Here is a 25,458-nt window from a genome sequence, read left to right as displayed (position 1 = left end):
GACAAATAGGCTGAAACAAAAGGCATGTTTAAAATTAATGTCCCATTTTTCCTCATTTTCTAATTTTTTTTATTTTTTTATCTGTTTGTCTAAATTCTCTTCTTAAAGAACAACACTGAGTTTGTTGGGGCTTTCGAACTATTTCTATAACCAGTTTTCTATAAAATGTTTCAGAAACTTGCTGGGGTTAAACGGGATGGAGATCGCAGCAAACCCTGGTTTCTTGAATCATGGACTTCTTGTACCTCAAAGGAACCTCCCCCTCGCAGATATGATCCTGATGGTTGTGAGGATATACAAGATTTGCCGATTGAGCTACGAAGACTTGAAGATGATCAAGAAACAATAGTTATTAAGAAACAGATTTTCTCTTGTTCTAAACAAGTTACAGAACCGCCCTTAAATCATAAATCTAAAAGCTTAACTGATATAATTACAACAGATCAAAGATCATTAGTCCGTTCACATTCGAGTGTTCCCAGCCTAGAAATTCATGAAACTAAAAATAATGATAATAACATATCAACTAATAATAAACCAAAACTAGTTAAACAAAAAAAGTCTGTTTGTGATGACGATGTTGAAAGTGAAGAAAGGGATAAAGCCATGGATATGAAAGATTTGGTAAAATCATTACCGGAATTTAAAATTTCTGGGTTTGGAATCAATCGAAGGGGTAATGTTTTCAAACAGAGCTCTATGAATGAAGAATTGATGTCAGCAGAACGTCTTAAGGAAAAAGAAAAAGTTCGTCAAAATATACAAAAGCAAGCTTCCTTGAATGAAGAACTAATATATAATAGAAACAACAAAACTTTTGATTCCCTTAAAGATACACTATTTTCAACATCAACAGCTAAAAGATTTCAATTATTAAAAAATGGACTTACTAATAAAATTAAAAGTTCTACAACGGGTATAGAGAAAGTTGCTGGTGCATCAATTAAGAATGGCTTCGTTCGTATATTACAAGGATGGACAAGTGGTGATTCAGGTCTTCCAACCCAACAGCCTACTCCTCCCCCACAACAAAATGAGTTCAAAGCATTTGTATTAGAAAAGAAAGAGCAACCGAGTGAAAGAAGACATTCCAGAGAAGATGGCTCTGACTCTTCGAAAGATAGCAGTTTGCAAAGTGACACTAGTGTCGATTCAGAAGATAGTTTCGCTTCTGTAATTTTTGTTCCAAAATCTGATCCCATGGAGCAACAATCTACCAACACTTCTCCAACAATGCAATCCACGCCAGCATCTCCTCAACCGACTTCTCCAAAAATTAAATTTCCACCTCCTGTATCTCCTAAAATGAAAAATCCATCACAAATGCCCTTCGGACTTCCCTCCCATCCTTCGTCACCAAAAATTAAACACCCTGCACAGTTAATGAGTTCCACAACGACACCAACATCTCCAAAAATTAAGTACTTCCCACAGCCGACGTCACCGAGGACTTATCCGACGACGTTTTTGACATCGCCTACGACTCGTAATACTTTTAAATTCCAAATGCCACCTAATAATAATGGAGGAGTAAATTCCAGTCAAATGAATAAACCACCGACACCAAAAACCTTTGGAAGTTTTAATATACCTCAAGTTGGACCCCCTTCCCCGACTGAACCATCACACAAGAATGAAACAAGCCCATCTGTTTCTTCAAAACCCCTATTCGTACCTTCTCCTTCATTGAATAAAATGGAATTTTCTAGCTTTTTGTTGGAAAAGGAAACAAGTGACCAAGGAAAATTAGGAATGCCGGCATTGTCTCCAGGATTATCACCCACCGCAGTTAAAAAGCCATTAGCTGCAGTCAAAGTCGGCCCTCTAACTTCATCAGAAGTAGTACTTAAAACCAAAGAAGAGTCTACAGTCAAAAAAGAGGCCTCAGCACATCCTAACCCATGTAAGACATGGCATATTCTTACTTTTTAAAATATTTTATCAGTAGCGATTTTATAAAAAGTATGTAGAGATGCATGTAAATGGTCTTTTATGTTGTACAATAAATTAACAATTAAATTGACTCTGGACTTCATTGTTTATTTTCACAATTTATTTCCCTTATTGCTTTAATATAAATACAGTGTTTGTTCCTGGCAACAATCATTATCATTCTAGTTTTCACCTTTGTCACAATAGTTCAATATTCACATTTTTTTAATTTTTTTATTTATGTTGTGGATGTTATGTCGCAAACACATAAAATTGTTTGCAGAAATGTAAAGTTAAATGTTAACTCAACACTATTAATTGATAAATAAATTTAAAGAGAGGCTGATTTTTTATGCTACATTCTAATAATAAACATACTCTGGTATTTTCTTCTTTTTTCTATTAATTTGAAGTGCTTTGATCTGTATAGTTCTCTCACATTTTACTTTTATAATTGGGTAATTAATTTTCTAATTATCAAAAAATTAATGAGGGATAAGGGATTTCTTTAGGTTTAGCCTTGTTTTAAATCTATAAGTGCTTTAAAAAATATTTTATTTGTGCCCAGTTATTACGGAAAATAGTTGAATTTGTCTGAAAATTTGAGGACGAGGATATTTCATGTGATTGCACGGAATTAAAATTATGTTGCTAAAATAAATAGAGCCTATTGAAACAATCTCTGTAAAACCATTGGGGTTACTGTTTAGTGAAAAGAATGAATGCAAATATTAAAAAAATTGTTCTTGTTTTGTTTAGTTTAAAAGAATATTTTTTATGCTTTGCATGCTTAATTATGCTTTCATTTTTTCAACAATTTTATTTTAAGGGAGAGATTTGAATTATGCATCAAAATGATAAGCAAAGTTCTCAATTAGATAATATCACAGATTTATCAAACTATCCCTTTAAAAAAAATTACAAGTGTAATTGTATAAGTTTTTTTCTTCTCCAATTCTGTTATAAATAGGTAAGTATATCATTGCGTTTTGGGGACCATTTTTGTACACTTTTATTGTAATCATTTTCCAAATTTTTATTTTTTTAAGTTCAGGGCCAATCACTACATTGGTTCCCTTTCTTAACTTCTTTCTCACATTTTAATTTACTATTTTTTTTTCTATTTCTCCAGCCTATTTATGATCAGACCAATTAGGATGGTAACCAACTTTTCTTTGTCCTGTTGTTAGCTTCCCTGTACCTCAGGGTCTCATCAATTGTGGATAAAATAATACAAATAAAAAACACAAATTGACCATTTTTAATTTTTTAATTAACCTTTTTCACTTTTAATTATTTTTTTTAATTTAAAATTAACTCTTTTTTACTCCAAATGAGCTTTTTTAAAATTTCAAACTAACCATTTTTGATTTCAAATTAACATTTTTCACTCTAAATTAACTCTTTTACAAATGGAGCATGGGGAATGGGAATAACCCCTCCCCCTATTTTTACTTCAAATTAACTCTTTTTTTTTTGTTACACATTAGCCCTTTTAAATTTCAAATTAACCCTTTTTAATTTCACAATTAAGATATAAAAGAGATAAAACATAAAAGCCTAAGAGATGGTTTGATTTTTTTTTTAAATATAGAATCATAAGGCTTATAAAAACCAACATTTCTTACAGCTCTCATACTAAAAGACCAATCCTTTATTTTATATGTTTAAATTTTAATTGCAATTAATTTTCATTGTTTTTAAGAGCTCATTTATTTTATAATTTAAAAAAAGCTGAAATTTAAAGAAGAAGAATTTGTGTTAATTTTTATATGGTTTGTATGGTTTAGTTTTTTAGTTTATATGATTAAGAGCCCAGTTATTTTTAATGTTTTAAACAAAGGGTTAAACTGGATAAAAATGTTAGTTTGAAATTAAAAAGTGTTAATTTGATGGAAAAAAGCAATATATTTTCAAAGCAAATGCCCATTTTTCCCCGTACGAAAATCATTTCACTTACATACATAAAACAGTTTATAACGACTTACAGCGGAGCTCTTCATACCAATAAATTTTTAAATTTTTAACACAACTTGCTACAAACTTTCAATATTGTTTTGCCAAATAATAAAACTTTTATAGGGATAAATTGTCATTTCTCTCTCAAAATGTATAAACTGGTCTGAAACTTTCAAACATTTTTTGCATTTCTTTAAAATATAATTTGTGCTAATTTAAACATATCTGTACCATCAGAAATGAGTGAAAAATATAATCACCAGATAACCAGAACATATCCATCACAGGCTTTTATTCTCGTATCTGATCAATAATAGCAATATAATATATTAATTCAACAGTTTTACAAATGAGATATAGCATGACCTTGTCATTTCAAGTTTGATATATCACCTGATGACCATCTCATCACTGTGATCATCACTGATATATCAATATATTAGATTACGCCAAGCTTCTTCAAAAAATAAATTATGGACAGTATATATTTTTAAATTATTGTTTTTTTTTCTTTTTTCTTTTTTTAAGGCTCAGTAGGTGTAAGTAGTGTCACATTAAGATCGCAGTACCCACTTGTAAGAAGATCAGCGACAATGCATGGAAGGACAGATACACCACTGCAGAGGCCAGTGCCAAGGCTGCTTTCCCTTGAAATATTTAATCCAGAAACAGATGACATGGACAGCGATTCTTCTGGCTTATCCTCCCCTGATTCTGTAGGAAGTGTTATATCAATAAAATATGATGATGAAGCCCCAGCAGGTATTCAGTTCAATACATACATTTTCAAGGTTTACAGTTTTTTGGCCATATTTCTAGAATTAAAAAGAAACTTAGCAACATGATATATTTATTTATCACTTCCATTGCTTTTATTACATTCATTCTTAAATATTATCAAAATTTACTTTAGAGAAATTTAATACAAATGTTTTTAATTTTAGAAAATATTGAATCGTCCAAACAAAATACAAATGGCGACAAAAGTGCTGATGATGAAGAAGAATCAACTCCAGTCAATGTTCCTATTGATGACACTACTGAATTAAACCTAGAGTTGGAAGAGCCGACGGAAAGCTCAGCAAGACTGTCGCCTTTACTGGAAGCCGCTGCTGATGTTGCAAATACGTTGGAAGAAACTGTGGATGTTGTTATCCAATCAAGTCCTCAAGCGAAAAGAAAGCAATATCCGTTAAAAAGTGATGTACGCCTTGCTCTTCAAGATAATTTATTTGAAAACAAAAATTTAGGATCACAAACTAGTTTGTTTCATGAGAAAGCAAAAGATGAGTTAGAAAAACTTTTGTCTGTTAACTACCCTGGTATGAAATCTGCTGCCACAAATATTTCACTTGTTGATAATAAAAATACAAACCCATGTGCCGATTCTGAAGAATACCTTTATAAGAGGTGGGATGAAGAATGTAGACAACATTTAGCCGAATTTGCCGAAAAATTAAGTGAAAAACTTCTTGCTGAAATTGATCGATATAGAGAACAGAGCTCTATTCAGCCAGCATCGCCTGTTTATGTAGGGGATTCTACGATTACCACTGACCTTCAAGATCCATATTTATGTAAACTAAGTGAAGATTTGCAAGATCTGACCAAGCTCAGTTATGAGCTGCAAGAAAAAAGTGAGCACGATTTGCAAATGTATATTGAGGAAAAACAACACATTGAAAAATTTGAATCGACCTTTGAACTTAAAGGTAGAACAAAAGGAGAAGGAGCATCGATGGACGAAAAATGTTTGGAAGAGGATAGCTGCGATGAAGAGCATTTGAAATCTGTAAATCCTATTGACTTGCTGCTGGACAAACAACTCCTTCCTCTTTCCAGCAAACAAAGAAGTACTGCAGAAACAAATCAAGAATACTTGCCAGAAGAGCAAATACCTCTCCTGCAAGAATACAATGATGAAAGCCAGAATGTTATAGTTATAGTTCCTAGTGTAGTGGAACCTTTGAACCCAGTTTCAACGGATGAAAACCTGAAAAATTCATTTTTGACAAAGGTCAATGAGCCAGTTATTGATAATTTAGAAATAAAAAAAGAAGAATCCATTTCATCTTTACAAAGCGATTCAGGGAATACAGATAATTCGGCAGAACTGAGTGATCCCGATAGTACTGAAAGTGAAGGAACTTGGACCGATTCTAGAAGAAACACGATACTCCCAGGTAAGGGTTTATTTACCCAAACATCATTACCTCAAAATGAGTCGCCTATACCTATGCCTTTACAAATGGCAGTCAAAGATGAAACAATTAAATTTGAGCTACTGCCTGCCAAAGATATGCCTAGAAGGCCTAGTATATCAATTGAGATGAGTGAACCTCAAGAAATTCCTCCCAAAGAAAAAGAAAATGATAACCAACTCCATTTAGGTATATCACTTGAATCAAGTGAGGCTGGAGATATATCAGAAAGAACAGGAAGTAGCAGTGAAGGAGGAAGTAGGCCAAGTTCACGCCGAGAGACTATTCAAATCTGTGATTCAGGTAGTGTACTTTCTTTGAGACCAGGTCTCTCTATAGAGTCGAGTGAAGCTGGAGATTATTCAGACAGAGCCGGTAGTGATGGAAGCCGTGATTCGAGGAGGGATGCAGTGTCTTTTGGAGATATTACTAGCAGCAGTCAAAACTCTTTACTAAGGCCAGGGAATTCTATTGAGTCGAGTGAAGCTGGAGACGTTTCCGATCGGACAGGAAGTGACTTTAGTCGCCAAAACACTAGTTCAGCCGGTAAAACCCCGAGTACAGCTTCTTTCGCATCAGATAAAGCGAGTGACTGCAGTAAAGATGCAAGGTTTGCTGACCGAAGGATGGCACGATGCGATGGAAGGTCTTCATCTGAAGAAATGCCCATCCCACGAACTTGTATGAACAAACTTGTGCGACAAAGGGCCTCGACTCAAGAACCGTCAGAGCTTCTAGCGAAAGCGCAAAGCTGTGAAACATCACTGAGTGGATCTACATCACAAGATTCCTTACTATCAGACAGCGGAGGGGGCGCTATTACATTTCATAGATATTATCATGTATTTAGAGAAGGAGAATTAGATCAATTAATAGAACGTTATGTTGAAAATTTACACATTATATCATCATATTACGATCACGCCAATTGGTGTGTGGTTGCTGAAAAAGTTCAAGTTTGGACAATCTAAACTAATATCTCTCAATTGATAACAACTAATTACACAGGTTTCTTCTTTATGTACAATGTGTATGAATTGCAATTTGACTATTTTTCATGTTACAATGTTTTGTTGATTGAGTGACTTCCATGAACAGTTTATATTGTCATCTGTAGGTCATCTATTTTTATGTCTTGGTTTTATAACCTTGTAATTTTTGATCAGTACAGATTAGTTGGTGAGAAATTTGAACTAAAGTATTGTGATCATAACCTCTTCATGATAAGAGAGGTATTCAGTTCGAAATTCAATAATTTATAATATTGCAGGAAGCGTTTGTCGGATTTTATCGGCATATTACATAAAACATGCTCACATGAATAATAATATATATATTGTTTCAAAACAATGTAAATTCTTTTGTTCATTGCCAAAAAATAGGAAAACGAACATCCTTGAAATGTAAGTAATGTCAAATATTTGCACATTGGCTGACAAATGAAATTACTCCATTCTCAGAAGAGAATTTAAATAATTATATCACAAAAATTTTGAACTGAAACAATCTGTCAATCTGTATAATATTGTAATATTTTTTATATTCTTAGTAGCATTTTGATTTTATTGATTGATTTTGATGAAAATGTGGTTAAAAAATAACGTCTTAGCACAATTTACACAATGTACAGATAATTTATCTTTCAATACAAAGGTACAAAATGATACAAAGGTATCTTTATTTAGTTTTTCCTTTGTATTAATTAGACAACTGTATGAATTTTGTATTAATTTCAATTGGAACACTATTTTACTCTAGTACCATCTACCACTGGCTTTCAACTACTTACACAAATTTGTTATTAATATGATACAGCTTAATTTGAAAAATACTAAATATCGTTAAGTGAAACTAATATTTATTTTGATTGTGCATGCAACCTGGTTGTTATTTTACAGCTTGGCTTTGAAAAGTTTATATTTTTGTATTTTCAAAAAAGGTTTAATGTGCAAAATGCAAAATCACTTCTACTTACATTTACTATTATAACATTTATTGCATGTCAGCCAATTCGGTTGTTCGTTTTATGACTTCTTATAAGAGATTTAGTCAAAAGACTGTAGAAGAATTTAAATATATTTTATGTTAATCACTGATGTCAAGAGTTTATTAAAAATTTAAAAAAAAATTTCACGTTGTTACCATTATTAGTTTAGAATTTATGAGATTAATAAAATTAAAAACGAATTTTAGAAATTGAGTACGTTTGAAGAGAAATTGTTATATTGCATCAATGGCTGGTCAACTAACAGCTCTTGCTTAATACTGTTGAACTGATATTGTTTTATATATTTTTAAAAACTATTTTGTACATATCTTTCTGTCTAAAAATGTAGATTAATCACTTAAACTTAAAAAAAAAGTATTGATGATTTTGGACCAATCTAAACTTCATTTATCATTATATAAGTGGTCTTTATTAACTATTTTGCATCTCTTAAATATATTGTTGTTGATGTTTATTAAAACATTTCAGTCCATTTTTCAACATGTGGCTTTAATAAAGGATCGTGAAAAAAGAATTTGTGGTAGAACAAAAAACTATTAATTAATTTTTGTCCTGTATTTGATGTTTTTCCCTTTGGATCCTAGATTAACAAAAAAAAAAAATAAATAAATAAAAATAAAAATAACTAATTTACATATTTGTTTATGAAGAAAATTAATACCATAATAAAAATTTTGTTGCATTTTTAAATGGTTTTGTTTAAATTTTTAAACAAAGTTTCAGTCGATGTTTTTCTGGTCCTGTGGGTATAAAAAGATTTACATTATTTTCTTTTATTCAGTTTTTTAAAAATATTTAATTATAATGAATTAATGTATTGATGTAACATTTTTTGTGTGTAATTTATTTGTATTAAATGGAAAAGTATTAGCAAAATTTATTGACGTTATGTATATAAATTGTACCTATAAATGAAAAATGTTAGTATTATATTATTGTTGCTGTTATTCTATGCATATTGTTTATTAACAATTATGTTAATATGTATATACAATCACGTTTTTAATAAGGAATTTAAAACGCACATATATTAATTTATAAATATTCCTTGTTATTCTATGTTACAATTTATATTCTTGAATCAAAGAGTAGAGATCATTAGGTGATTTAAGACTGCTAATGATATTTCGGGTATGGCGATTAAGAAATGAGAATGATAGCCAATGTTTAATATTTAAGACAACATTATAAGCTAAACATCTATGTGTACATGTATTTCGTTTATTTCATATTGTAGGATGTTTAGAAATTTACAATTAAGTTCTTTAAGGTCTAACATAGGATGACAAATGGATGGGAAGATGTTAACACATTGTGATAAAAGCTCATTTACGCGTATGTTCAAACCAAATGCTAAATGAGCCATTTACTTACCATATGATTGAATAAGGAAGGTGTGAGTGTTTAATTGTTGTTAAATAAACTTACATAAAATATTTCATACAATTACTGATCAAGTCTTTTCAGTATTTATTAATTTTAAAACAATGATTAATTGTATATAAAAATTCATTTTTTAATCAATAGTTCCTTTTTTTATTATTAATATCTGTATTAAACATCAGACAATAAATACTATGTATATAATGTTTATAGTACTATAAATGAAATGCCAAAAATATATGCCATGTGGATTTAACTGTTTTTAACCCCCCTAATTTAATTATGTTCTCTCTCTCTCACTCTCTCTCTTTCTATGTATCTCTATCTATCTATTTATCTATCCGTCTCTCTCTCTCTCTCTCTCTCTCTCTCTCTCTCTTTTCTCTCTCTCTCTCTCTCTCTCTCTCTCTCTCTCTTTCTCTCTATCTTTTTATCGATCCATCTCTCTCTCTCTCTCTTTCTCTATCTATCTTTTTATCGATCCATCTCTCTCTCTCTCTCTCTCTCTCTCTCTCTCTCTCTCTCTCTCTCTCTTTCTCTATGTATCTCTATCTATCTATTTATCTATCCATCTCTCTCTCTCTCTCTCTCTCTCTCTATCTAGCTATCTATTTTTTAAATATTTTTTCTCACATATCTGACCTCCTCAACAGGAAACGAGCCAAGATGAACAGTGTCCATTTTTTTCGTTTCCAATTTAATAGACATGCATGCGTCCTCAAAATTGCAAATGTCTCGCTACTCTCAAGGAGGAAAAACAAGCTGTTTACAATTCCATAAACCATAAGGTTTCGGGTTTTTTCAAAAACCTTGATCTTTTCACGACAAGATGTGAGATAATGTCAACGGGTTTACGAACCTAATTCAATTTCTTTTGAAAAGCCTACTAGTAATAGCCAAGAGGCTTCTTTATAATAAATTGTCATTCCCGCTTTTAAATAATGCATGGAAATTTACGCAAAAGAGTTTTACCAGCGAGAAATTACAATATATTTAAATTGAAGTTATTTTTATTGTTATTTACGTAATGACACTTTAAAAAGCTGTATTTTTATAATTTTTTTATTTATTAAGGCTATTAATAATATCCCAATATTTATCTATGTCTTATTCACGTATATTGCTTCGGTTTTTTGTATTATTGTTGATGTGTCTCCTCTTGCTCCAACACGAAGATCTTGACACTAAAAATTTTCGATTTTTTTCATTTCCCCTATGTTCTCAGCATTATTCTTCGACCAGTCATTAAATCATTAGACACTTGGATTCATCAGTCCATAGGACGTATGGAAGATAGTTTTCTTCCGCATCCCAAATCGACGTTTGTGCAAGGGACGTTAGACGCCTGTCATAATCAAAGTACCGAAGTTTCTGGACAAGATGAGAGCTATACTAAAAATTCTAAGTCCGGAGTACGTCTCAACTTTATTTTTTGAAAAACTTAAAACCCTACCAACATTTCGGATAGAGGATTCGGATTTTCGCGAACATACAGGAAAATATTGAGCTACTAGTCCAAAATTACGCTGTCGATTTCTTTTTGCCATGACTTTGTCAGTTTTTGATCAATTTAAAATCTGATTGCACCTTTGTTTTCAACGTAAGACATCCTTCAAAATGATGTGTCTGGATGTATAGGTTCATATTTGAAATTATGAAGTTGAACTGGGCCTGAGGTACCCTATTTAATTTTTCTCCAAAAAAGGTAAAAATTTGAAACTAGACTAAAAAATACTAAATAAGTATTTTTTTTATAGCTTCATTGGTTCAAAAGAAATTCAGACGGGCCATCAAAGGACAATATATTTTTTGTGTGTGTGTGAGGCAGAGAGATAAACTTTGGGAGGTTTTAAAAACTTAAATGATTTGAGGAGTCTTAAAATTTAACATACTAACTAAAATGCTGACCAACTCTGCTGAACGGAACACGACAGATTTCGTTCAACTTTTTAGCAGTTGTAGTATTTAGTTGAAGGAAGTTGAGCCACAAAACTTGGACCGTGAGCAAACGCCTTTACACTGCTTTTATAGCTTTTTTCCCATCAAATTAATTCTTTTTAGCGTCAAATTAGCCATTTTAAACTTCAAATTGACCCTTCCTTTGAAACATCAAAAAAATCTACGAGATGGTGTGAAATGTAAGCGCTTAGTCTTAGAAGACCATATGAAAATTAATTACAATTAAAATTAATAATTATATAGTAAAACTAAATATAAAAACAAATATTTTTTGTTTGTGGTTATTTTAATGCAAAATAATTGGTTTCTTAAAAACCACTATTTTTCACATTTCTCATATTAAATGAAGAATTAATTTTCATATGGCTTGTCCATTTATTTTGTATGTAGGAAAAAAATATCAAATTAAAGGAAGAAGAATTTGTTTTTATATTTACATATAATGTGGTAGGTTTAGGGCCGACAAACAGCAGAAGTCATCACCGTCTTTCTGCGTTTTTTTTCTAGTATTTTACTATTTAGTTTTAAACTGCAGCCATTTGAGCGTCTCGATCTTGTTACTGACTCTCTGCTTTTATTTGTATATTACGTCGATATCCTAAAATGCTAGGCTCTCGTTTGTAACTCACGCTGTCAGAATATACACAAAACATACTATAAATATGTATACATCACCACCCCATACAAAAAATAGTCTGGTCACATTCAATTTCCCAGAGTATATTCCTCGGGACGGAGTTAAACAACTCTTTCAGGGCACAGAGGAATTTTGGGTAACGAGAAAGCAGACAGACTGGCCAGAGGAGGATCCGCAAGACCATACATAGGCCCCGAACCTATACTTGGTATAACAAAAACAAATATAGAATCCACAAACAAAACAAAAGGAGAAGGTGGATAACTCTAGCGGTGGTAGACATAGTAAATTTATGATGAAACAACCCTCACCAAGACTGGGAAAATCACTGCTGCAACTGGAGAGGGCTAAGCTCAGAGGAGTGATAGGACTACTAACCGGTCACTGGCATTTGAGAAAACATCTACACAACAAGGGCATATACAACGATGATCCCATAAGCAGATTATGTAATGAGGAGGAGGAAACAGCCCATTCATCTTCGAATGCGAAGCATCAGCTCAATGGAGATTCAACTTAACATACGAAAAAACCCAGGGAATGAAATTGTAGCAGCGACAGTCAATGACTTAATACTTCTAAGAAGAAGTATTGAGTCTATTGCACTGAACTAGGAAGGTACAATAAGCCAGGAGGCTACAGTACAAACCCCTCTTCATAGTATCCTTATCGCCATACCTACCATAAACAACACCTTCCTTTCGCTCTAATAAATTACATTCATTCCAATAAATTAATATAAATGCAACACCTGACACAAACATAGAAATCTGGTCACATTCACACCCCATAGTACGCGATATTCCTCGGGGCGGGGCCGAACCCACTCCACTCACGCTAATAACTTATTTTTACTATCCAGACGTCACCACTCACCCCAGAGTACTCGATATTTCTCGGGCAGGGTTAAATAACCCCTTCCTTTTACGTTAATAAATTACGTTCATTTCAGTAAATTATATGTGGGGTAAATATATATGTGGGGGAGTAACTAATTGGTACGCACTACTTGCCAAATAAACACTTTATTAACAAGTTATACAGTACGTGTCGTTCGTCTTACACGTCTTCCGCCAAAAACTCACTAAAAAACAGTCAAAAAACACCTGTTCTCCTCTCCTCACTAGCGCTCTCTTCAGCCAGACCCGGAAGGCAATTAGTCCGAGATACTCTCTCCCTACACACACACACACACACACNACCTGTTCACAAACCCCAAGATTTTGGACCATTTTATCTTGGGGAGTGATTTGGCAATGTCCTCTCCTTCAAAAGTTTCAAATCTATGCCTGGCATACCTATCACACTCTGCGAGGTAGTGCCGTGCCGTTTCTTCTTTTATTTTACAGAAGCGGCAAAAGGGGTCTGGTAAAATACCCATTAAGAAGAGGTGTCTTCTCAAGGGGCAATGGCCCGTCAGGATAATTCCTCTCCTTGAGTTAGAGAATAGCCATTTCGATTCTTTTGGTTTGATTTCCTTCACAAACTCTTTCGATTGCCTATGTCCTGGGGACAGATTCCATTCTTTAAGTAATTGTTTCATGCCCCAGCAATTAATACTCTCTTTCGCTGTGCTTATAGAGTGGGGTAATACCGGTTGTGGCCCGACAAACGCAGTATTTGAGCCTTCTTTGGCCAGGCTGTCCGCCTCTTCATTGCCATAGTGTCCCTTGTGAGCTGGTATCCATATGAGGGTTACCCTATTCTCGTACCTGGTAGTAATCCTATTAATAAGTTCAACGGTTTCCTCTACCAGCCTAGATGTTGATAACTCTTTTTGTAATGACTTAAGACTGGCCTGACTGTCGGAAAAAATTCTAATGTCTTTTCCTTTGATCTTGTTATCATAAGTGTTCTGCAGCAAACATTAATGGCCCATATTTCCGCCTGAAAAACGGAGGTGTTATTACCAAGAGGGGAGGAGATGCTGATCCCTAATTTAGGTATATGCATTCCAGCACCGCTTCCCTTGCCTTTAATGAGTGAGCCATCGGTAATACAGTCTAGGCTACGATGGTCATCATCCTCACTATAGTTATATTCACATGGAGTAACTACCTGGAAGTACTTTTTCCCCGAAGGGGTTTTAACCTTTTTATCGCTAACGCTTAATGGCTGTTGACCTTACTCAATAATTGTAGAATTTTCGAGTGCCCTATGTTGTTTCCCTTGTGGTTACAACTGCCTTCACTAATTAATCTATAGCAGCTGGTTAGTGCTCTAACCATAACCTCGCCGTGCCCAAGACCACAAACAGGTCCGATGATATACCTAATATTGCCTATAAATATCAAGACTTCTGCAATTAAAAATTTGCTCGACTGTTTTAATTTTTATTATTATTATATAACGTATACCTACGCGGTTTCCTTTTGGGCAGAAGGAACCCATGAGTTATTCTTGTATGTCCTATGCGCCTTTTCCCTTTTCGACCCGTTCTCCATCGTCCAGGGACCACAATTTACCAGGGTTAATTCTACTTTTATGAGCCTAACAGTTTTTCCTTTCTTCTTAGGTGGCCATTCACGATCGCTCCTAGCAGTCCAAACGGAGCGACGCCGTTCCAAAAACCACGTCCATGGCAAAACTGAACTGGCGTGCCCGGCTGTGCCGAATATTCGACCGGTCCAAACTCCATCGCACCACACCAAATAGTTACGGCGTGACGCCGGCATGGCGCGTTCGTGAATGGGAACACCTGGCGTGGAGGGTGGGGATTTTGGCGTTTTATGACTGTCTTTTGTTTTCTAATCAAGGGGGTAACAAGCTGGAATAAATATAAATAAGATGTTAATATTTTTTTTTGTAAGGTTTTGGTTGAAATGAATTTTGGTCGCACTATCTGCTTCTTCATTACTGGCTATCCCTATGAAGCCGAGAACCCATGCGAACACGACCTTCTTCCCAATTTCATGTTTGTATACAGGGTGTTCGGCAACTCGTGTTACAAACTTTGCCCGTAGATTCTACATTCAAAATAGAACCAAAAAGTCCTAATTAACTATGGCCTGAATCTCAACAGTTTCGGAGTTTATTCAACTTTTTCTGATTTTTCAAGATTTCATAAACTTGCTTCAAATAAACAATGATAACTCCAAGCCTGAAAGGCTTTTGGACAAATCCGTTTATAATATTGAAAACTACATTAAATTTCCAATCAGATGTGATCAATACTAAACTTGTAAACGTAAAATTAGTGTTTTAGTAGCGAGAACTTTGAAAATTTTTTTTTGAAAGTTGAAAAACTTCTTACTATGGTGATTCTAAACTACTATTTCCAAACCTAGAGACCGGCAAATTTCCGAAAACGTACTCCATTTAATGTCCTTTTTAGTGGTGCAATTTCTTTTTTAATTACTTTTTTCAAAGGTGAAAAAATTGATGAAGGAAAAGAAAAAACCGAGGTTGAAGGATTGGTAAGGTGGAAAATTAAAAAAAAAACTTTACGAAATTTTGAATATTATATATTATTATTAATATTTCCACCTTACCAATCCTTCAACCTCGGTTTTTTTCTTTGCCTTCATCAATTTTTTCACCTTAGAAAAAAGTATTTAAAAAAGAAATTGCACCACTAAAAAGGACATTAAATGGAGTACGTTTTCGGAAATTGCTGGTCTCTAGGTTTGTAAATAGTAGTTTAGAATCATTGTAGTAAGTTTTTCAACTTTGAAAAAAAAAATTATTTTTCAACGTTATCGCTACTAAAACGCTTATTTCATGCATGTTTACAAGTTTAGTATTAATCACGTCTTGTTGGAAATTGCACGTAGTTGTCATTGGTATCAAAGGATTACCACCTTTTAGTTTTGGAGTTATCATTGTTTATTTGAAGCAAGGTCGGGAAATCTTAAAAAATCAGAAAAAGTGAAACTGTTGAGATTAGGACTATAGTTAATTAGGACTTTTTGGTTCCTTTTTGAATAGAATAGTAGTCTACTGGCAAAGTTTGTAGCACGAGTAGCCGAACAACTTGTATTTTATCTATTTTTTTATTTCAATTGTAACTCATTTTCATACGGTGTTCTAAGAGCCCGATTATTTTGTATTTAAACAAAAATCACAAATATGCATAAAATTTACTTTCTTTGCTTATAATATTTCATACCATCTCTTAAATCGTTTTAATGCTGTAAAAAAAGGGTTATTGTGATGAAAAAAGGTTAATTTGAGATTAAAAAGGGTTCATTTGATGTGAATGAAAGATTATCAGCTAGAAAAACGTACGCTTTTCTTTATAAAAAATTGTTCACCTTGCTTTCTCATATCAACCTCATTTCTATACACCTTAAACCTTCACTTTATTTATTTTGTTTTTGGCCTTACGGTCTCCGTACTGGCCAAATTGTGTATAAATACTATTGAAACTCCCTGTCCACCGTTGTACTAAAATCACCGAAAAGGGGGTAATAAAGAAAAATACATAAATAAATAGTGGAATTTCATTTCAGAGAAACACAATCCATTTTTTTTGGTTCCTTCTGGACAGTTTACCAGATTAAAAGGCCAAATTTCAGAGTATTCTGTCCAACATAAGGTCCAGATGTAGAGAGGTTTATGTAGAAGGAGCGCCGTCAACTCGTGTATCTATCTATGAACGAAACTAACAAAAACTACATCCGTATCAAATACGTTTTCAAAATTACAGTTAGAAACATCAAATATGTTTGCTAAGTTCTTAGAGAGTTCGAAATTAGTTTTATTTCTAATATTAAGTTGTTAGAATTTTTTTTAGATTTAATGGATTGTTTATTATGCTTATGAGTAAATTGACATGAAGATAAAGTGAATGATTATGGTCAGTAAATTCAGAGTTGTTAAATATCCATTACAGTTCGTGGTCCGATTGACCAATTAACATTTTTCAATTAATTAATACTTATGAAAGGTATTGGTCGAGATAAAAAAGACAGCGTCACGAGCGGGATTCGAACCCACGATCTTCGGCTTGATACGCCGCTGCTCTACCACTTGAGCTATCGTGACCTCGATCCACTCGGACATCAACTTCCTATCTCAACCCCACCTTGCGAGTTTTCCCTCCTTTTTGCCATTTTTCAACTTTTTTTCCTCTCAACTAAAAACTTAATTAATTGTAATGTATTAATTGGTTAAGCGGACCACGAAATTAGTGAATTTAATTACAAACAAAAAATGTCATGATGTCATTTTTTTTACCAATTTAAAATCAGATGCACCATTGTTTTCAACGTAAAATATCCTCTATAATGACGTGCCAGGATGTATAGGGATGAATTTGAAATTTTGAAGTTGAACTGGGTCTGAGGTACCACGTATAATTTTTCTCCAAAAAAGGTAAAAATTTGAAACTAGACTAAAAAATATTAAACACGTACGTTTTTGTTTTCAATATAGCGGCATTGGTTTGGGAGAAATTCAGCCGGGCCATCTAAAAATGACACCCCGTATGGCTCACAGGTTTATTTCAAGCCTTTTTCACTACTTAAGAATCTAAACTGCTCAAAAATGAATTGGGATATTTGTAATTTATTCTTATTCTATTATTTTTAATGAAATTAACCGATATATTCTTGTTAGTTGGATAAAACAAAACAGAAAGTACAAACCAGAAATAAACTAATGTTATTCTTCATCTTTAATAACGGATTTACTTAAGAATGTAAATATCCTCTCAGTTTGTAAACAAACACTTTTTCTCGTCTTTTCTCCAATTTAATCCAGTTTTATTCTCTTTAACTATGGACAGACATCATCTTCAACCAGAAGTTGGCAATATTATTGTGAGAATGAGTAATCGAGGTCACCGGCAGGTATATCCCAGAGGTAGTTGACGTTTTTTAGAGCGTGGTCTTGGTGGCTTTAACCCGATTCGGAGGGAGTGGAAGTGCCAATAGGAGGCCTGGTAGTGGATCTCAGCGCATATGACGCTAAGGGAGGACAGAAATATTGTCATTGCTTTAAGACGGTACCTTTTCTTTTCCATAGTGCCCGCCAGAGCCAAAATGAAATGGAAGATGTTTTGACAAGGCCTTTACCAACACAACCGATTCGTAATCCTTTGTGGGAAGTTACCCTCACATCGTATGCTCCTTTGAGACGACCTGCAACAAAAGCCCGCCACCAGCAACTCAGGAGAATTGGAATTGGTGCACCGAGCGAATTGGAATGCTGTCATGTTTACTGACGGTCGCATTTCTGTCTGTATAGTGATAGCAGGTGCCGAAGAGTCTACCGAGACCAGGGGATGCGTACAATGCTCCAGCTCCTCAGTGCAGTTTGGCGGTGTAGTGGCCTGGGCTCGGGTTTACACTGGAGGACGAACACGAGTCCATATTGTTGAAGGTAGACTCACGGCAGTCCGTTATGTCCAAGAAATCATCGTGGAATAAATACATCCCTCAAACCAGGGATCTCATTGGAAGGGATTTTCGATTTCTGGATGACAATGCCAGACCTCATAGAGGTAGAGTTGTTCATCAATGTTTAGAAAACCTGGGAATTTTCCATCTGCTCCTTTCCCCCACATTGTCTCCAGACCTCAATCCCGTTGAACACAAGTGGGATGCGCTGCAGAAAAGGCTTTTCGATCACAATCCGCAGCCAGTTGACCCGCACCAACTGAGTGCCGCGTTGCAACATCTATCTATTCCTTATGAAATTAGTGTCAACTTTATTAGCAGTATGCCTAACAAAACACAGAAGATTTAGCTAACAGACGACATTATACTCGGTATTAATTGTGTTGGTGTTATTTTTGTTGATGACACAAAAAATTGTGTCTATTAGACAAAATTATGGAATTAAAATCTTTTACTTTGTTATTTTCACATTACCTTAATTAAATTTTCCTTCCGTAACAAACATTTATTTATCATAAAAATAAAATAAAAATGCTAGCGAAAGTAAATACTACAAAATTGGCAAATCCTTGTTCAGTATTGAGCAGTTTATTCAAATGTATAATTTCATTGCTAATATAAATTTAGTCTTTTGTACTTTGGAAATAAAACATTGACTAGTTAAAAGACTACTCCAAATTGTTTAGTAAAAAAATGTATCAATTGCAATAATCATTTTAGTCCAACTTTTTTTAAAATCTGTTTTTCGGTTTACTATTAGAATTCGCCATACAAACAATAAATGTTGTGGGCGGGTATGATTCTGCTCTTGATATTATCCTTTCGTCTGCTGGTCAACAGTCGGCCAAAGGTTTCCAACACTGTTAAAGCGAAACTTTCATTATTCATCCCGGTCTCCAGTGGAAATATCTTCGCGTTGCCGATTCCCGGCCGAATGGGATGGCACAATGGGCCAAGGCGTGACCAAATCGAATGGACATTCCAACCCCCGGGGCTGTTTCCCTCGGTCCAGGATTGTCCGAGCGGTCTCCGTCGTCGGGGGTGGTGACGTAAGGTGGGGCAGGGCGCAGAAAGGAGGTCATGAAAGGTGAAAGTAGTGTTGGGGGTAGTGGGAGGACTCGGTCTCCAGCTCCAGTCAGTCACCTGTCAGTGGTTGCCGGCATGAGATCAACATGAGAACTTAACTTCTGCACACTATCGCATCCTACACACCTCGATCTATCTGTGATACAATTTAGGGTGGGTAAATTTTTTGCTTTTTAACCCTTCATTCTTTCTACAACTGCCTGCAATAATCAAGTTGATGTTATTGTTGGCAGCATTTTCCCTTACAAAAAAAAAAAATAAATAAATAAATAAAATTGTAATAATCGGACAGCGCTGGTAACTAATTTGTAATATAAAATTTAATTTAAACGGAAGGGGCCGTGACATGACTGTCACAAGGTAATCGTATCCATATAGCAATGTAACTTTCATATTTTTTTAATAGCAGTTTCAGTTGACATTTTTGTAGAACGTATGATGTATGTGCAAAAATAATAGCTATTTACAAGTTCTTCGTATAAGTCATTTGTTTATACGATGCCCCACCTCCTTGCTAGGTGTATCGACGGAAAAATTCCAATAGCAATATTGTCCGTTGATAAGGTCGACAAAAGTTTACTTTGTTGGAGGATGATCGGTTTTTTGAAAAATTGGGCCGAGGTACTGTCTAGTCTCGTCAGCAATTTATCGAATTTTATGTGGGCAAAAGCCGTTTTGTCCGAAAGGTTGCCGCGAAGGACGCCTCCCTTTCTCTTTCCTTTGTAGAGATTTTTTTCAAAAATCGTTTTAATTTTATAACCGTTGAAAATCCGTTCCTTGTTTGTTTAATGCTCCTTGGTAAGGACTTGGTACCGGTGCGGCCGATATTTTTTTTGCAAAATCGTCTGGGAATCTTTTCCGTCTACACGTGTTGCCGCCCTAGAGGCATCAGTTGTATGACTTTCCGCGTTTTCCTTTTAACTTAATTTTAATACAGAAACGTTCTTTCATTGAATTGCAATAATGATTTTTGATTTCGCTCTTAAGGGCTCGTCAATAAAGTTTGCAAGGATTCTGATATTTTATTTTGGACAGAGTCTGTGCTTTTTCTGCGTAAGGAATCTTTTCGACCTGGAAAACTTTATAAACTTTTCACGTCTACCGATCCGTTAGCATGTTTCTTTTATGTATATTTACGACCATTGCCATTTGCTATGGAATTAGAAATCACGATTTTTTTTTCTTTCGCTGATAGCGGATGCTCTCACTTTTTATTCCAAGACATTACGCGCTTCATGGCTTGCTTGTTTGTAGTCAATGCCCGTGCGAAAACATCGTGTTACCGCTTTTTAAGCATAACTCGGTTTTGCCATAGTGGACGACACTGAGCAAATGCGGAAGTGACGGACCGCGAACATTGCACCATTATTTTTTTTTTCGGTCTAATAATCCATTGAGAACGTTGTTTTTACCACATCGTATCCACGTACAAGTCTTTCTCCAGAAGGAAGCTGTACTCCATACCCGTCCTCATTCGCCCATTTATTTCTCGCGATATTCAATACAGGTCATTATTTATAATTTTTATTACTTTTCTGGGGTAATGAAAACACTTTTCTATTGTATATTTAAAGATTAATAAATATTTCTTCTATATTGTATATTTATCTTCTTTATATCTTGTATAAACTGATTTTACAAGATAACCTCCATTGGTTTATTACAAATCATATGCTTTTTCAACATCTTTTCGTTCGGATGTAACAATGAAGCCTCATAAATCGAACAAATCATTAATAATTTTTCAAGATATTAAGATATTTTGCTGAGGTCTATGAGGTGATTGGCCTGTAGTTCGTTTCCGATCATCCTCGGCTGCCCATTGCAAATATAACTCAGTGGGTACAAAGCCACCGTTGAAGATTGAGAACAACGAATCGAGCGATAAAAGGTAGATCCGGATGATCAGGTACGACAAAAGATCCTCGTTTATTTCAAGCTTATTGCAGTTTTATGATATTTTAAAATATTCCTCTCGTTAGGTCATACCATGGCAAATTTTGACCTGCCAGTCATTAGTCTATATATTAGTTGTTTTGCACAAGCTCAAAATTCCTCTTGATTCTTAGCTCTTGTGTTGTTTTTATTTGTATTTCCAAAATTCGACAGCATTAAGACAAATAAAAACAAAAAAGGACTATCTGACTACATTCCAAATCATCTAATACTTCATAGATCAGTTTATTACTATAAAAAATCTCGTTTTTAATCAAAATATCTTTAATGTGTGTGAAAATACTAAAATTTATTACGTTCCTTTTGTTCGTTGGTTTTTAAAAATTAGATGTGAATTGTTTCCCCTTATTTATAAACATTCAATTAATTAAGGTTTTAAATTGAGATAAAAAAGTCAGTGTCACGAGCGCGATTCGAACCCACGATCTTCGGCTTGATACGCCGCTGCTCTACCACTTGAGCTATCGTGACTTCGATCCCCTCGGGCACCAACTTCCCATCTCAACCCCACCTTTTGAATTTTTCCCCCTTTTTGCCATTTTTCAAATGTCGTGTAATCGGATTGAACTCTCATTTGAATTTAATTATAAATCTTCAAGAGATAATCCAACTTACGCCCTTTATGCAACAGACAGGCTAGAAAAGATACCTCGCATTTTTCGGCAATTTCTAATTTTACCTGAATTCATTCATTTTGGTTTATCCATGATAAAAAGATAATATCTAATCTCCTCTTCATACAATCCTAATTGTTTCAGTATTGTAAATTTTACTAAAGAAGCCTGGAGCTACAGGAAATAATTAATTTCCTATTTCAATTATTAAAGCCTATTTTCTATTACAATTAATTAAGGTTTTTAGTTGAGATAAAAAAGTCAATGGCACGAGCGGGATTCGAACCCACGATCTTCGGCTTGATACGCTGCTGCTCTACCACCTGAGCTATCGTGACCTCGATCCACTCGGACACCAACTTCCCAACCCAACCCCACCTTTTGAATTTTCCCCTCCTTTTTGCCATTTTTCCTTTTTTTATCTCAACTAAAAACCTTAATTAATTGTAATATATTAATTGGTCAAGCGGATTACGAAATTAGTGAATCTATTTTCTATTATTAATTTGTGTAACTTTCCTTTCACAAAATTTAATTACAAGATCCCTCTGAAAAATGTTTCAATTTTGTACGAAATAGTTTTTTATTTATTTATTTGTTTTGTTTATTTTAATACTTATTGCCCGTTCTCCATGTAATTATATTATTAAATATTATTATTATATATTCATTGAATTCATTTTTCATTCATTCGTTTTTTTATTTATTATTATTTTAATTAAAAACTGAAGGATATATTTTTTTAAAAATAAAACAAGCAAATTATGTGTAACAAATAAAAGAAAGTACTGATTAATTTTTATTCATAATGGATAGATCACCCATCCACAGGACGTTTTTTTTTTTTTTTTTTTTTTTTTTTTTTTTTTTTGTGGCTTTGCTTATATGCATACGGCCAGTGTCCCGTGTTGCCAGCGACACCACCCGCCCGACCCGCGCGAGCCGACCAAAGCCACCCCCGGGAAGAGACCTAGAGCGCCCACCCTGACTTCTTTTTTCTACAATTGGGAACTCCGCCCTCTCTTACGGGTGCATTGGGAGGATATAGATAAAAACCACTTACATCGCTTTACAGCGCTGTGGAAAAGTCCACATCCTCCCCGCAACCCGGGGCAAAAGGCGCCCTGAGCACTCCACTCCTCCCCCCGACGGCCGCCCGGCCGGCCCGCCCCGGCCGCGCGGGCAGGCCTCCCGGACATAGATTATTGTTTGAAGTCTATATATCTATTCCACTATCGTCTAGGAAGTCAAAAATATATTTGTATATAACACCACTACTTGTTGCCAACAAGGTTTCATAACTGAACGGCTTGATCACCTCTTTCCGCTGGAAGATTCGTCTTAAAAGATTCTCTCTTTCTGTCTCATATTCAGGACAGAAAAAGACAATGTGCCTCATGTTCTCTGGCTCATCACATGTGGAGCAATTTGGCGACGGCCTAAGACCAATTCGATGTAGGTGAGATCCACAAATGCCGTGATTTGTTCTTAAGCGCGTTGAGGCAGAAAAAAATTTTTTGCTTCCGTACTCTGTCGAAAACCATGGAGCGATATTTATTTCCGGAAACAATGATCGATAAAATGACCCCGCCGAACCACTGTTGTACCAAATGCTCCAGGCTTTTACCCATTTATTAATCAGGGAACGTTTGGTGTCAGACTTTGGCAATTTGATGTCAATAAAATCCCCGTCCTTTGTTGCGCGTTTAGCTAACAAGTCCACGATTTCGTTGCTCTTTATACCACAATGCCCCCTACTCCAGCAAAAGACTACAGTTTTATTTTGCGATTTGAAGTTAAACGCCTTGTCTATTACTTCCGTTATTAAATAATCGCATTTGGAGTTTGGGTGGAAATTTTCTATTTGGGCGATGACACTTTTGCTGTCTGTTATAATGCAGAATTTGTTGTCATCTAGAGTCGTCAGATAATCAAGGGCTCTAATCAAGGCAAATAACTCAGCAGTGAAGATAGAAACCGTATCAGGCAACCGATAGCTTTTTGAAACCTTGAGAGAAGGGTCAAACAAAGCACACCCTACATTTCCTCCAACCACCGACCCGTCAGTAAAGACCAGATGATGTCCAGGGAACAGCCGATTCACGTCTTCCAGAAACATTACATTCACTGCTGGAGAATGACACTCTGAATGGTCTTCAAAATAAAATGTATGTGGAATGTGTAGGGCTTTGCAGTAATCTAACTGAAGAGTAGGGGAGAGCTCGTGAGAATACATTGAACGTATCTCAGGAATGACCGTTAAAAAGGCTGAAACTATAGGAGGCATTTTTTTTTTCAACCAGAACTTTTCTGTTAGGACTACTTCAACCAAAGCTGTGATCTTCGGCAAAATAGGGCTGTCGAAATAAAAAATATTTATGATTTTATTAATTGCTAATTTTTCGATTCTTAAGTGCAGAGGGGGTTCTGAAGATTCAGCGGAAAGTGATATGATTGGGGTACTTGGAAGAGCTCCGAGGATACGTCTGTAACACTTATTACAGAACATTTGTATTTTGTTTAATGTGGAATTGGAGGCTTGGCCGTAAAATAGTGAGCCGAAGTCGACAACGGATCTAATGGTTGATTTATAAAATAGTAGGCCAGTTTGTGGATCTGCCCCCCATCTGGCGCCGGTAAGGCTACAAAGAACATTATATAGTTTTTCGCATTTGGCTAAGACAAGATTAATGTGTGTCGTCCACGAAAGTTTGCGGTCAATGTTTAAACCTAAAAACCTAACGTGTCTTTTGACAGGGAACTTGTGAATGCCCATTTTAATTTCATTCGGTAAGTCTATTTTTCTTTTACGGGTAAACGGGCATATAACCGATTTAGAGTCCGATATCGTCAGACCGTTCCCTTCGAGCCATTTGTCTAAATTCGGAATAAACTCCACAAGCTTGTTCTTGCACATTGCTAAAGAATCTTCAATGACATAGAGACAAATGTCGTCCGCGTATTGTATGATTCGGATCCAGTCCGGCAAAATAGAAGGTAGATCAGAAACGTACAAAGCATATAGGATGGGGCTAAGAATTCCACCCTGTGGAAGGCCATTATAGGAGGTTCTAGGACCTATCAAGGTGTCATTAATTTTGAAATAGAGCTTCCTATCAATGATTAAACTTGTGATGTTTCTGATGAACTTTTTTGGCAAACCCATTTTATGCAACTTAGAACCAAGGAGAAAAGTATTTACATTGTTATAAGCTCCGCTCACATCCAAGAAGACTGCCAACACCGACTTATTGTTGGTGAGAGCCAATTGAACATCTGAGATCAACGATAATTGAGCATCGGTTACTGATTTGTTTTTCCGGAACCCGTACTGGGACATAGGGAATTTACCGTTTCGTTCAGCCCACCACTCTAGACGCGT

At 34.9% G+C, this 25,458-nt stretch overlaps 2 protein-coding genes across 4 annotated transcripts in view; both read left to right on the top strand.

Moving 5' to 3' along the window:
• Window positions 1–8,724, top strand: part of LOC106667224 — a 112,078-nt gene extending 103,354 nt beyond the window's left edge. For all 3 annotated transcript variants that reach the window (XM_024226626.1, XM_014395048.2, XM_024226627.1), the window contains 3 exons: window positions 175–1,903; window positions 4,420–4,653; window positions 4,836–8,724. In XM_024226626.1, coding sequence (XP_024082394.1) covers window positions 175–1,903; window positions 4,420–4,653; window positions 4,836–7,063 — 4,191 coding nt within the window. In that variant the 3' untranslated portion in view covers window positions 7,064–8,724. The remainder of the gene's footprint in view (window positions 1–174; window positions 1,904–4,419; window positions 4,654–4,835) is intronic.
• A 10,821-nt stretch (window positions 8,725–19,545) lies between these two features.
• Window positions 19,546–25,458, top strand: part of LOC106667230 (alpha-N-acetylgalactosaminidase) — a 108,122-nt gene continuing 102,209 nt past the window's right edge. The window contains exon 1 of the mRNA XM_014395056.2: window positions 19,546–19,659. The gene's annotated coding sequence lies outside the window, so the exon portion shown is untranslated. The remainder of the gene's footprint in view (window positions 19,660–25,458) is intronic.

The sequence above is a fragment of the Cimex lectularius genome, unplaced genomic scaffold, assembly GCF_000648675.2.
Source record: "Cimex lectularius strain Harlan isolate CLEC.00 unplaced genomic scaffold, Clec_2.1 scaffold118, whole genome shotgun sequence".
Lineage (NCBI taxonomy): Eukaryota > Metazoa > Arthropoda > Insecta > Hemiptera > Cimicidae > Cimex > Cimex lectularius.
The sequence above is the reverse complement of the archived record's forward strand: the minus strand, read 5'-3'. Positions and strand labels throughout refer to the sequence as shown.